This window comes from Thunnus maccoyii, chromosome 14 (genome assembly GCF_910596095.1).
Source record: "Thunnus maccoyii chromosome 14, fThuMac1.1, whole genome shotgun sequence".
NCBI lineage: Eukaryota > Metazoa > Chordata > Actinopteri > Scombriformes > Scombridae > Thunnus > Thunnus maccoyii.
Window position 1 is genome coordinate 15601291 of NC_056546.1, and position 13947 is coordinate 15615237.

At 39.6% G+C, this 13947-nt stretch overlaps 1 protein-coding gene across 2 annotated transcripts; it reads right to left on the bottom strand.

The window, feature by feature from the left end:
* Window positions 1-4931: 4931 nt before the first annotated feature.
* On the bottom strand, window positions 4932-13490 carry chst3a (carbohydrate (chondroitin 6) sulfotransferase 3a). Of its 2 annotated transcripts, XM_042433520.1 has the most exons (5): window positions 13417-13490; window positions 13016-13163; window positions 10639-10801; window positions 9947-10480; window positions 4932-8141 (listed from the first exon to the last, which is right to left on the bottom strand). In XM_042433520.1, exons 3-5 carry the CDS (start codon window positions 10716-10718, stop codon window positions 7445-7447), a joined length of 1311 nt encoding a protein of 436 aa, XP_042289454.1. In that variant the 5' UTR covers window positions 10719-10801; window positions 13016-13163; window positions 13417-13490; the 3' UTR covers window positions 4932-7444. The 2 variants fall into 2 exon arrangements, with proteins under 2 accessions (XP_042289454.1, XP_042289453.1); XM_042433519.1 differs by having other exon boundaries at window positions 13016-13474.
* Between the last annotated feature and the right edge of the window lie 457 nt (window positions 13491-13947).

The following is a 13947-nucleotide window of genomic DNA, read 5'->3' on the forward strand; positions in this document are numbered from 1 at the left end:
GCTACACCATCAATAACTGTACCAGAGCTGTATTCTTTCTACCCTGAAATACAGCTCAGAATGCTGGACAATGATAGAGAGTGACATCTCAAAGCTGTCAACATTCCCCACAAGGAGCCTCAGAAAACTCCTGCATAGAGAGACCTGGCATCGAGCAGTGGAAAGAGAACTGACAGCCCTGAAGCAGACCGGGGGTACCATCCAAAAGTTTGCCCTAAAAAGATAGGAGTGGAGATCCTTTGTTGCCAGCCTTCATGCCAGTAGGCATAAAGGGCAGTAAGTAAGTAAGTAATTAAGTAAATAAGTAAGTTTAGGGTTATGTTAAGGTTAGGGTAAGGCAAGTAGTGGTTACGGTTTTATGGATAAGGTTAGGATAAGAGGATAAGTCTCCAGGAAATGAAAGTAAGTCAATGTAATGTCCTCTGAAGTGATGGAAACACGACTGTGTGTGTGTATGTGTATATATGTGTGTGTGTGTGTGTGTGTGTGTGTTTATGTGTGTGTGTGTGTGTATGTGTGTGCTGTTCATGTTGTGGGGACATAAATCTGTTTTCACTCACATTGTAGGGAATCGCCTTAAGTCCCCATGACATAAATCATTAAATTTTAGGGTGAAGTTTAAGATAAAGGTTAGAGTTAGGGTTAGGGTTAGGGTAAATCCCCAAAATATTAATGTAAGTCAATGTAATGTCCTCTGAAGTGATGAACACTTTGAAATGTCTATGATGCTTTTAATATTTGCGTACACACAGTTTGTCTTTCCCCACTAGAGGGTGTCCACTTCTCTGGTCAGAGCTTACCTATAGACAGAAGAAAACGGCCTTAGCAGTATACTTATGCTCCTCACAGTTAATCCTCCTCAACATAATGAGATATACAATGTTAAATGTTAAGATGTCTTTAGACTCTGTATCCTTTTTAACTCATCTTTCTCTGCAGCACAGGTGTTACGTTCTAAGATGCTCCTCATGAGGGATTGCTCTGTACCATTCAAGATTAGTAAGTAAGGGGACATGTGTGTTAAGTTCAGCCCTGGCTGCCTGCCTGTCATTATTTGCGGATTAGTGCTGGCCTGCACCCTCTTTGATGTGGACATCTTTCACACTTCCGTCCCATTGAGCTCTAGGGAACGGTGAACGGAACGGAGAGAGACCGACAATGGATTGAGGAGGAACAAGCAGGAGTCATCTTCTGCTTTGTCTTGAGCCGCAGAAAAACTTCCTGTAATGAGGAAGATAAAAACGTCACAACAATTACCCCTGCACATATGAGCAATCACCTGTGAGAGGCCCCTCACAAATACAAATGCACATATGCCCACATGCATATAGAGCATACATATATGCATTTTGGCACGTCTGTGTGCACACACATACTGTAGGCTACATAGTCATATACTCTCTGTACACACACACATGCACACACACACACACACACACACAGAGGGGAAACGTGTGACACTCTTGATGATCCTGTGGGGTCTACTGCCCTCTGCAGGACACACAGGAAACAGTAAGTTTAGCACACTATGTAGTCACATCCTAGCTTTTTATGAGCATTATATATCCTAAAATTATCACTGAAGATAACTACCACATCAGTATTATGTTTTAGTACATAAGGCTGAGTTTATGGTCTTAGTATTAAACTATGTTTCTCAGGAGCTGCTTCCTAGTCCAATGAGCCAGCCTATCTGTCCATGGCCAGTGTATGGCTGAGTGGAGCCACCTTACAGAGGCAAACACAAGGCTTCTTTCAGGCAGAGCAACTCTGGAGGCATATGAGGGCACTCAGTGTTCCACCCCAACCACAGGATTTATTTACCTTCCAACGAGGGGCAGCCAGTAAGAGGAGATAGAGTGTGCTTAGAGAAAGGTAGGGGTGTAGAGGGAGAGTGTGTGTGTGTGTATGTGTGTGTGTGTGTGTGTGTGTGTGTGTGTGTGTGTGTGTGTGTGTGTGTGTGTGTGTGTGTGTGTGTGTGTGTTCGCTTGAGAGGTGGAGGGCTGGACTGGAGCAACATAATCACTGTGACACGGGATAGTTTAAGATAGAAAGTGGATGTCATGATCTAAAAAAAAAAAGTCAAAGCAGACACGCACCTAAAAAATACACTTAAACGTTAATTTTCGGTTAGACACAAATCAAGAAACAAGCAATGATAACCTATCCAAATTACTGTAAAAACACCGGGGTGTGACGGGATGTTTAAGAGAGGAGGAACATGGATGAGAGCCAGAGAGGTCGATAAACAAGGGTGGGTTTCCTGTTTCTTTAGCCCTCTCCCTTTCCCTTCCCTTAAACAGCACAAGTAGAGTCATTGAATCTGTGTGTGCATACAAGCACACTGTGTGCATCTGTTGGTACAGTAGTTTAATGGCATGACAGTCTTTAAACCAATGTCACCCTTGGAGCAAGCAGTGCCAAATTGTAACCTTAACTTTCTGGCCGTGTTATGACTTAAGTGAGAAAGTCATTTATGTAAAAGCTTCCAGGTGAACAGGCAGGCACCTATTCATTAATGTGTCCATAATACTTACTTTATACATTTCATATTTTCATAGCCACAAAATGTTTGGTGTGTTTGCAAAGAAGTTAAGAAAACAAAAAAGAAAAAAAAAAGCATGGTTCATGAGAATTTTGTGATCAAAAACTGAGGTCAAGGGTCACAAAAGGCCAAGAAATCTGGTAATCATTCCAGTCTAAGTCCAAGTCATAATGGACTTAATAAATTTGATGAACTTAAATATCTAATCTAACTAAAACCTTTCAGGGAAGACAAAGTATTCAGGTTGTTTTCTTCGGCAAAATAAGTAACTTGACTATTTAAAAATACAGCAATGTAATTTGTTAAATTAATATTTCAGCACATTCTGCCTTCTTAATGCAAAAAAAAGCATCACGGTGAGATTTACAGTGTAGGACATGTGAGTCAAATCAGTGAAATCACAGGACAAGCAACATTGACATAGAAATAGAGTCCATAGAGAGCTAGGCCTCCATGCTGTACAGACCATTCAAATTAAAGATTCATTCAAGAAAAGTATTTTAAAAAATGTAGCCAATCACATACATCATTTTTAAGGTTAAGTAAAGAAAGAGCAAAGATTTGTTAAGTAAATAATAACTAGTACTAAACCCATCTAGTAACTGCACATTTTATTGAGACTATCTGGTGCTCAGTTGTTCAAACACTTCATTCTCTTTTTGTCTTATCGACAAAAGCTTTTCCACATGGGCAAGTAGTCAAATAAATAGTTCATTTTGACAAAGATGAAATGATTCCTCTTTGTCAAAGTCTCTAGAGAGAAGACGCTTGAAGCGATTACATTTGGATGTGCGATTGCACGGAGCAGATACATTACATCTATAATTAGTGGAGTAAATAAACACTGAGGACTCAGCCCCAGAGATGACTTTTCTTAAATTTAAGGTAATGAGAGAAGACATCTAAAGGAGATTTAGAAAAAACGGTCACCAAGGAATTCATCAGACTTAAGTGTTTAAGACTTTAAAAAGTCACAATTGTTCTACTTTGGATTTTCTCCACAGTGCCAATTATCTGTGTATATGAGTAGCCTCTTTGTCTAATCTTAGATAGAATTTCTGTGACATTTCAATTAAAGTCAGCTGTTAAAGAAATACATGAATGCAATTCTAGTACACATTTATATATATATCTATAAAAAAATATAGAAAAAGAAATATCTCTTTTTCTGTATTTTTTGCTCTGTGAAATTCTGTATTTGGCATCCATATGTTTCCATTTTACTCAGTGAAATGCAGTTTATTTATATAAGTTTACTTAACTAAATTTTATTTTAAATTCACTTTCTTCTGTGACCTTTTCAGTCTTTACTCTGTGACTTTCTATTGTATTTGCTAGTTCCTTGAATGACCTCTGATTTTATTTCTGTTTCTGTGAGCTCATCCAAATTTAATCACTGACACAAAACTCCATTTTTAAAATAGAGAACACAAATTATTAATGCTCAAGTATCAAAAGCAATGATTTAGGGGGGAAACAGGACTGTCAATGCCTTAATTGGTACCCAAGACAAAACTTCAGAAGAGATAATGGGATTCAGATAAGTCATTTGTAAATCATTTTGTAAATCTAATATACTCTGTTCTTGCATCCACTACACATTTTCACTAAGCAAAATTATGTATGATGAAACCACTTAGTCTGTGCTGTGCATGTGCTGGTAAAACATACAGGGACTAGTGGTGCTGTATGGTAATTAAAAACAACACAGGATGCCTTGAGGAAACTTTAGACTCCACTCAGACGTGGATCATCAGTGACTTATTACCAAGACGTTTCCTCTTTTGCTGGATGGAAACATCGACTGTGTTATTCTGTGCTATGCCATGAAATGATCTGGGGAGAAAAATCAGCTTGACCAACAGCTGTGAACTCTAAAGTGCATTCACTCAGCTGGGGCGTGAAACAGAGAGAAAGAATGCAGACTTGAATGGGCTCCCTGTTTCGGCTTTTTTTTTTCCCAGTATCTCCCACTCTGCCTTTTGGGGATCCCTAGCAACAGCATGCATTTGAAAATGGAGCTGGACTGAGAGAATGCAACTGAGTAAACAATCCCACATTAATTATCATGAAGTCGTCCTCAGCCTCTGTGCATTTTAAAGCTTAAAATATATTACATTGATAAGAAAGAAGAAATATTTGTTGTGGAATCTATGAAGGAGGAATGCTTGATGTCTGAGTGCTGGTTATCTGCAGGGATGTTTTTCTACTGACGAGCCTTGAAAAGGAAATGCAGAGGTCAAGAAGCAGGAAGAAATGATTAAACTCCTTCTCTAGGAAGAGATCTGTAGACACAGATACGGCACATTGCCAGTGTGGTCAATTTTAAGCTTATAAAAAAGTCAGGTTGGTACATCAAAATTTGAATCTTACAGGCTACCTTTATAAATGAAATATGCACACATACTAACAAACACATTCAGGTCATATCATAATGAGAATACCACAAACAAAGTGGCTGTTTGTGCCAGAAACACTTTCATAACAATTTCCTGTTACAATTCCTCCTCTGGACAGTTGATGGGAATTTTATACCATGGGGAAAACTTGAGGAACATTACCAGTGTATTTCAACACGCTGCATTCTTCAACTGCTGAAAAATCATTATGTTAGACTGAAACAGCATTTACAGGTTGATGGAAATATTAATGGCTCCATAAAGCACCATTTTACAACAAAAGAATCATTTGAATTATAATTTTAATGAGAGAAACTCGAACATTTACATCTGTAAAAAAACAAAAAAAAAACTTGTGTATGTCCTTACTGAGTTTATGGATGGACAGCGGAGAGTTTCTGTGGACCAGAGCCTGTAGTCAAGTCACATTTAAGTCACAAGAATGAGTGCGTTATACATGCTTATTCACTTGGATGTGAAAATCAAGGATCAATGCAAAGCAGGTAAGACAGCAACAGTCCCATTTGCACACACAGCTTGAATATTCAGTAATTGAGCCAATGCATTGAAAGGACTGGTCTAGGCCATTTAATAATCACTAATAACAGAGCTTTGAAAGCAAAACGTGGAATTTTATTAGTCAGCATTCAAATTACTTGTATTTCGCTTTTTAAAAGTTTGGACTAAAGTTGGAATGTTTTCAAGGATCTGAGACTTGACTTGGACCTGCCCCGAAAAGACTTAAAACAGCTCTGCTATTGATGTTATGATTTTTTCCGCCATGACAGCAAGCCACTGTTCTCTATGAAAGTTGAAACCACCACAGTGGTTACAGTCAAACATACATTTTCATGACAGATGAATAACTACAAAACTGTATTTGTCCCAAATGATTACTGACACATCTGAATTAGCTGAATGTATAAACTGACTACATCCATTGTTTCAGTTGCACTTGGTGTTTTACAGTATACATTTTGGCTAAAATACTTGAATAGTAAGTCTCACCAACCTAAGACTTACTAGTTGTAATGTATTCATATTTGTGTTCTCAACACTACGGTAGTATAAGCCCTCTACTATATGTACCTCAAATGCATATCCCTTTCCATGAGCAGCACAGCAGTTTCAGCAGCGCCTCAGCCAAGCTGAACACAATGCTGTCATTGAACTAGAGTCACAGTGGATACCTTTATATACCATCAAGAGTGACAGTTAACGCAAAAGCACCTGGGTTTTGCTTAAAGTCATAGGCCACATTAATACAGCACACACACACACACACACCTTACATATTACTGTCAGCTAAACCCTCAACACCCAAGAATCTCACAACTAATCATTTTAAAGGGTGAGTATATTGAACTTAGCAGGTCTTAACTTTGAGCTGGGAAATGATTAATAAAACTACTTGCACAATCGAATTTTGTTCTTGTGTCCATGAACACACGTTGAGATTCAGGGCAGTTTGCTGACAGGAGCTTCGGTTTATTATCAGGGATAATGTTTATGTGAAATGACACCCAAAACAGCCAGTTTAGTTAGAAGTAGAGCAGCACTGGAGAATGCATTGCTAAAGCTATTTCTACTGAATTTTCAACTTTTTACAGATGTACTGTATGTTGAAGACACAAGGTCGGTATCTGAAGCAAAATATAGGCATTAGAAATATAGTGCTTCTATAGCAGAAGAGCCTTATTTCATATAACCTCATGAGTATTATATATCCATCCTTAACAACCTATTTTCTATGGTATACTGTGGTGTGATCATGTGAATTAAATCACACAGGTATTGCTTTAAATGGCATTTGAAGACATTTCACACACCAAACTTTTGGAAATAATATGAATACTCCTCTTTTCAACATTCACTTTACCTGAGTCAAATACGTAAGGCCCTGTCAAAGCACATCAGGTCTAATGTGATCAGTTTTCTAGTCTAGTGAGGATCTATCAAAACACAAAACAGATTGAACTAGGCGTTATTAAGCACTAGCGTCATAAATCATGAGCAGACACACACACAAACAAGACACACATACATCACTTTCACTTTAGTTTATCCCTGAAAATCTAAATATGATCAACTATCAGTAAAATCTTACATAATAATCTCTTACAATTCAGGCTTAACGTCTATGCTTATTTAATTGAAATAAATGAAACACAGAGCATGACATAAAGCTTAAATACCAGGCTTCTCGGTGAACACAAATAAATACTTCTCTTTCTCAAGTGGCTCTTCATTGTTACGATGAGGCACATCATTGGTGAGTATGGATATCATTTTATAGCCCAAATGTTACTGTCAACAGTAAAAAAAAAAAAGAAAAAAAAAGAGTGAAATGCATTTTGTGTCTATTATGGCAACTTTTATGACGAGTTTTGGTTTGTGCAATAATGGCTTCTCTCAGCTCCCATCCATCCTGTGCAGTTTTTTTTTTTTTTTGTTTGGTTTTTTTTTTTGCAGATTCACAGTTACATTTTTGACCACAAGGTTAGTGAAACAGTTTCTCCTCCAACAAGCTGATGGACTTATCAGTCAGTGTATTTTCATCATCCACAAACCTGTAGCCAAACAGCTTCATGGTGGGTCCACACACTCTCTGCACTACCTGAGCCAGTGTAAAGGGAATACTAAATCTCCATTTTTCTGCCTGCTCTGATGAGTTCTTCTGTGTGGAGTAAATCCCGCTAGCTTCCTGTGTGGTCTGAGTGTTCCTCAGAATCCACTCCCTGGCTTGGGGACTAAATGGTATCCCTGTGAACTTGTACATCTCCTCTGCCTTCTGCATGGGATAGCGAGCAATATCCTCATAACGTACCAACATGTAGCGGCTCCTAAGCCAGTGAGGTTGGCTCAGCCCCACTTCTGCAGACATCCTAATGTGGTCACAGTTTCCTTTAAGCCTTTTGACCTCCTCGTCATCCTCAGGCACCTGGCCGTCCTGCGCCCAGGCCTTCCACGTCTGGTACTTTGAAGAGAAAGCCACCATGCGGGATGCTAAGATGGCCCGTGGATCACGGACTAGCTGGATTATTCTCACATCCAGGCGAGGGTCCTCCACCAAAGGCTGCAGCGTGTCCAGCTGGCGCACACGGACAGTCTTAATGGCATGGTGTTGCTTGGAAAGGCAAGATTCAGATGCAAGAGTAAAGTTGAGCGGCCCACAGCGACGAGTCCTGCAATGATACCTGAGACAAGAGAGGTTTAGTTTTTACATGATGAATATCTTTCAATAGAGCTGCAAAGTGGGAGGAGTTATTTCAGACAGCTATGATTCCAGAAGTAAATGTCTTGTTCATTTTTTGCCCAGAAAGTTGAAGGTTCTGTATGTAAGAATTATGAAGCAATTCACATTTATTAGTCGTTTTTTTATTGCGTGAACAGGTTGTAATGGAACTTAAAAAAATGAGACCTTCCCCAACTTTGTCAGTTGCCTATATCATCCTGTGGACTGATTTCTATATGGAGGACCTGGGACAGATTTTCTGTCAAAATCCAACGGATGTGACGTTTTTGTGCGCTCCTGAGTGCCTTGCCTCTCTCCTGCTAACGTCAACAATGAGACAGCTAGCTGTCTCCGTCAACCACAACACGTTTCACAACAACACCACCGCAATGACAAGTCGCCCACTCCTGAGTATACACACAGCTAAAACAACATTATTTCCTCAACAAAGGAGCGGAAAACAAGCTCTAGAGCGATAAAGGAACATAACTTACCCCTATTGTTTTTTCTGATAGTAGTCCAAATGTGGTAATAAACACATATTTCACAACAAACCTGCAGCACGTTGCTCCCTGGCCACAGCTCACTGAGCTTAACAGTGTTTAGTAAACATGATTGGTAAAAAAAAAAAAGTTGGCCGTTTGGGTGGTTGAGTAACGCATATTTTGGTGGGTTGTGTGAGTGTCGGCATGTACAGCAGGGGGAGGAGGGGCTGACTGACTGGGGGTGAGAGCTGATTTGCAGAAACATGGTGCAAAACACAATGTTAGAGATCTTTTATGCTATTATGCGAAGTGTAAACAAGGGAAAAGACATCATCTCCGCAAGCGAGCACCCAAGCATGAGCAACAGGATGCTGACTGCAGCTCACTTAACGGCCACCGGTGTCACTAATGAGAAGGAATTTCTGATTCCTACATGTATAACCTTTAAAGAAGTTGGAGCACTTCCAACACTTACATGTGTATTAAACTCTCTTGGCTAAATCATCATTACAAAAGATGAGCAACTGTGTTATATCTGGCTCTTTAAAATAAGGTACTGTGGAGAATAAAGTCAAGTCAGCTACGACACCCAACGGCCATTTTGGAAGAAACATCCGATCACCAAGCTTCAAATTGTGTAGCATTTAGGGCTATCAATTATTTTCATTGGTGATTAATCTGATGATTATTTTCTGGATTATAGGTTAGAAAAGGTTAGAAAATGGGTATTTTTCCTTAAATGTCTTGTTTTGCTAAATATAAAGTTAAACATCAGTCAAACATGAAGCTACACATTACATTTTGCAGAAGTGCATTCAGTGTCATTGTGAGATTAATTCAGCAACTGTGATGCAATGTTTTGTCCAAAGTCAACGTCACATTCAGAACATTTTTTTTTTTCTGAATATGCTACAGTTTTACAACTAGCAACATTGGCTGAGGCTCACCAGTATCCTACGCAGTATGTTGAGCAATTCACCATGAAAAACTGACAGGACTTCTCAGAACTTCTCAGTTGAAATAACTGAAACTGAATGCAATGACATAAAGCTATACTGTAGTGATACTGTAGGAGACTCTGATGTTTTCATGTTCAGGAACATTAACAAGATAATTAAAACAAAACTTTACAATTTTCAGATCTTACAGTGATAAAAAAAAAATACTTCTGGAACCAGCAGCTCCTCCCTCTTTCCAACCAAATCACAGTTACATTTTAGTTTCTCTTTTAGAGTCAACATTTTAACCTTGATTAATAAACGTGTATATCTAGGGACTTTACCTCTCAAAAACATCTTTGATCACAGGAGAGCAGACAGGCTCTTCACAGAGCGATAAACTAGACTCTCTGCGGAAAAGGGCCGCGGTGACGTGGTCCTGAGGTGGGGGAGAAATGAACTTCTCAAGAGGAGAGAAATCACACAGAAAAAGCCCCTGGAGTACATCCCGGTAGATTCCTGCCAACACTGTCCCGTTGTTGGCCTCTGCAGCCATGGTCAGCATGCGCTCTACGTGCCACAAAGGCTCAAACAAGTAGAACATGTTCTCTCCGTGCTGGTTGAAAAATTCCCCCACGAAAGAGGAACCTGTTCTCGTGGTGGCCAAGAGTAATATGTGCTTACGGCCACCGCTGTAGCTGTAGGTGTCTACATCATCTTCTTCAGAGAGATTAGAGTAATTCCCTTTTGTACCAGCCTGTTTAGAGAGCAGCATTTTGAGCACCATCAGGGAGCCATTTTGTGTCGTGTTGCTGTAATCCAGTGGAGTTTGCGGGGTCTGCTGTGGAGTCTGCCTCTGGATCAGCTTATCAGAGACCCTGATGAGATACAGGCTTGATTAAATAAAGTCAATTAATAACAGATGAAGCAGCATAAACACCTAAGATAGATCTTATATTTTACATTTAGCTGACACATACACAAGGAGTGTACAAGCAAAAGATCCAGAGTCTGTAATGAGCAAACTCTTATATACCTTGATAGGATGTTGCTCTCCTTTTCGATGATGACCAGGGCCACAATACAGATGAAGACAATTGCATATTTGGTCTTCATTCTTGAGTCCTGGCTTTGTAATCAGACGTCTAGTCGGTCAGTGTGTCAGTCATAGCTTGATATACTGAGGCTGGAGATTCATTCTGAAATAAAAAATGTACTTCTATAAGCCAGTATGCAAACTAGATGTTATTCCTGGTTTTCAATGACACTTAAATGACACTAAACACCACCCGTCAGAGTTAAAATCATAATCCTGGTGCACACTGTGTTTTGCATCTTGAGACCACTTTCATGAGTATAGAGCTGAATAACAGTGGATGCCAAAGACATCATGCTGAAGACATGAATCATAACAAAAATAGTGAGAGATAAATTATCACGTTTGTTCTGACAGATTAAACTAAACTCATACAGTGTTTGTGATACATCAACATGTGGTCACAGTTTAATTGAACTGAAAACCTCAAGAATGTTTAGCAGCTTGTACAACAGCTTTTAAAAATCTGTCTCACTTCTTAGAACCACATAAAAGGACAGCGTAGCTTTTTAGTGGGATTAGAGTCGAGAATAGAGAAGACGATGAGATGGGAGAGAGGGAGAGTTTATGTAAACAGGGGGATGTTTTTTAGTGCCAGCAAACACTGTGGAACATTTGGTGCTGAGTCAGGGGACATTGCAAATTTAGATTCCAGTACTGCATGATTTCAATAGCTGTATTCTGTAGCTGAATTGCTCCTTCTGACATCCATCAGGTACAGTCATCATTCCTGGGATTCAAAAAGTGTTCCCACGTTGTAAACTCATTTTTGAGTCACAAGCCTTGACACGCAGACAGTTGGGTGATCTTTGATGCTAATGTTCAGGAAGCAGATCATTGTTTATCAGCAAAGAACAAGTCACGGCTTGGTTTGAACATCAAATCTTGCATCAGCTGTAGTGGTGTCCTTACCATCCTTTGAGAGTATTGCATCACCCTACTTTGTTAAAAGGGAATTAAGGCATACACACAGAAATGTTGAAACAACCTTGTTTGGAGGACAACTCCCATGTATGAACTCATACCAGCTGACCAAAGGAGAATGTGTTCCTCAAATTCTTATCACATTGCTCTTCTGTGAAACAAATGAGCTATTTTGACCATGAATTTCATTTGAAATGATTTAATATAACAAATTTCTTAATTCTGAATTTGTTTTCTCAGTTTTTTCACATTACTGAAAAAGAATTGCCGACTATACACCCCCCTCCTGCCATTTGGACCTGTCAAGAGAGTGAATAATTTCTGCAAAGCATATCATTAAGGGAAAACCACAGTTTTCAAGCCGTTGTAGAGTGACTGTGTGCTCTGTAAGTAAATATCACCCAATTATCTGAGCTTAATACGCCATAGCCGTCAAACTGTCAGGCTGAAGCACTTGAGCTGAGCACTTTTACATATTCAAGAGTCACTGGAGCGTTTGGCAAATCTGACTATCTGCTCAAGCAGAAACACACATCACTCTGTTTATCATCTCACTACAAATTACATTAATGGCTGCCTTCAAAGCCTTCAAGCGCTTGCATCTCATGGAGACACTGAAAGCTAAATTCCCACTGAAGGTTTTGCTGTTCATCCAGAGGTGTTTGTGTAAACAACTAACCGTTATGGGCAAATACTGGAAACCATTATAATGTGTGTAGGTGCTGTTTATCATTTTCATGGGATTTGAGTTTATATGTCATACTATTTGCCATTTAGAAATGAAGGAAACTAACCCTCTCTCTCTCTCTCTCCCTCTCTCTCTCTCAATGTGTGTGTGTGTGTGTGTGTGTGTGTGTGTGTGTGTGTGTGTGTGTGTGTGTGTGGTGTCCATTTAATCCTATAGCAGGCATTTAGGGGGAGGGGGTATTGAATAGGAGCATTTCCAACATCAACGAACCAGAATGAACAAAGACTAATGAATACTTCTGCATACTATTAATCTCTGGTGAGCATGACGCTTTCACAGATTCAAAATTAAATGTAGAAAGATGGTTATATGAGCAACTCACATCTTAGAATAGAAAGAATTATTGATTATAGTGGACTACAAGGCAATCACAGCCTCCATATTCGCATAATCATCATTTATACCTGCATCCTATGAGGAGACACGTACACATCACACGTGTATGCTTTGACAGAAGTGGGAACCGTGTTTATCTGTATCGATATGTATCATTATGCACCATTTACAACGTTTTACGCGCAGAGCAGCAGGATGTTTATGCTCCAGCGGCGGTGCGCCGGTGGCTCTAAAGGTTGTTTGTATCGTTTTGAGTCACCCCGTCAGTAAATTAGAAATGAGGATGTTGAGGTAGCGGATAGTACAAACCTTTAAGCTGGCCTCTCTCTGCAAGCGAGCAAAACATCCCCGATCTTGTGAGAAACAGTGTCTTCCCATCGTAGCATCTTGCTGCATTGTCTCGGACAAGGACACACTGCTTCATTGTATCCTCTCCTTGGACGCGGGCTCCTCCGCTCTGCCAGATGAATGGGAGGCAGCGAGAAACATCGACGTTTAAAGAGAGCAAAGCGGACGCCAAGCGAGAAATAACGTTTGTTTCCTGAAATATTGCTTAAATTATGAGTCAACAATTAATTAACGCAGCGGCACAAAAGTTGTCGCAGAATTTCCAGCTGGACACCCGATAGATATAGAAGCTTTAAATGTGACTGAAGTTTGGTTCTGTGGTAAATTTTCATCGCTTCAAAACTTTCTTAAACTTTTCTCACGTGTTGGAGCGCACCGCACGAGCTGAGCACTTTGAGGCCCGCTCTCACTGCGTGGGACATCCTGTGTAGACGAGGTCACGTGATCCCAAAACACCCTGCAATTATGTATAAGACGACCCCCCCCACCCCCACCCCCCACCCCCGTTTGAGGAAGTGCCTACAGAATTTAGAGGCGATGCCACTTTGTATACTGCATCTTTTTTTAAGAAACAAGCGTTCAATTGCATGTTGTGATTTTGTGTCAATTTCAGTTGCAACCCTGTTAATTAAGGAAGCACATCAAGTCATATCATTGCCTCGGATATCCAAAGAAGATATCTTCAAATCATTTTCTATATTTGTAATAAATGTCTTTAACGAGCCCATCCGAACATGTTAGATGACATATACAAATGCTCCTATTTGAATGATAATTTGTGTCTGAAATAGTTTTTCTACAAAAAAAATCTACATCTACTCCTCCTCCCTCATTAAAAAAAAAAAACAGAGACCATGAATTTGCAAATATTGTTCATTTCAAAAGTTAAAACT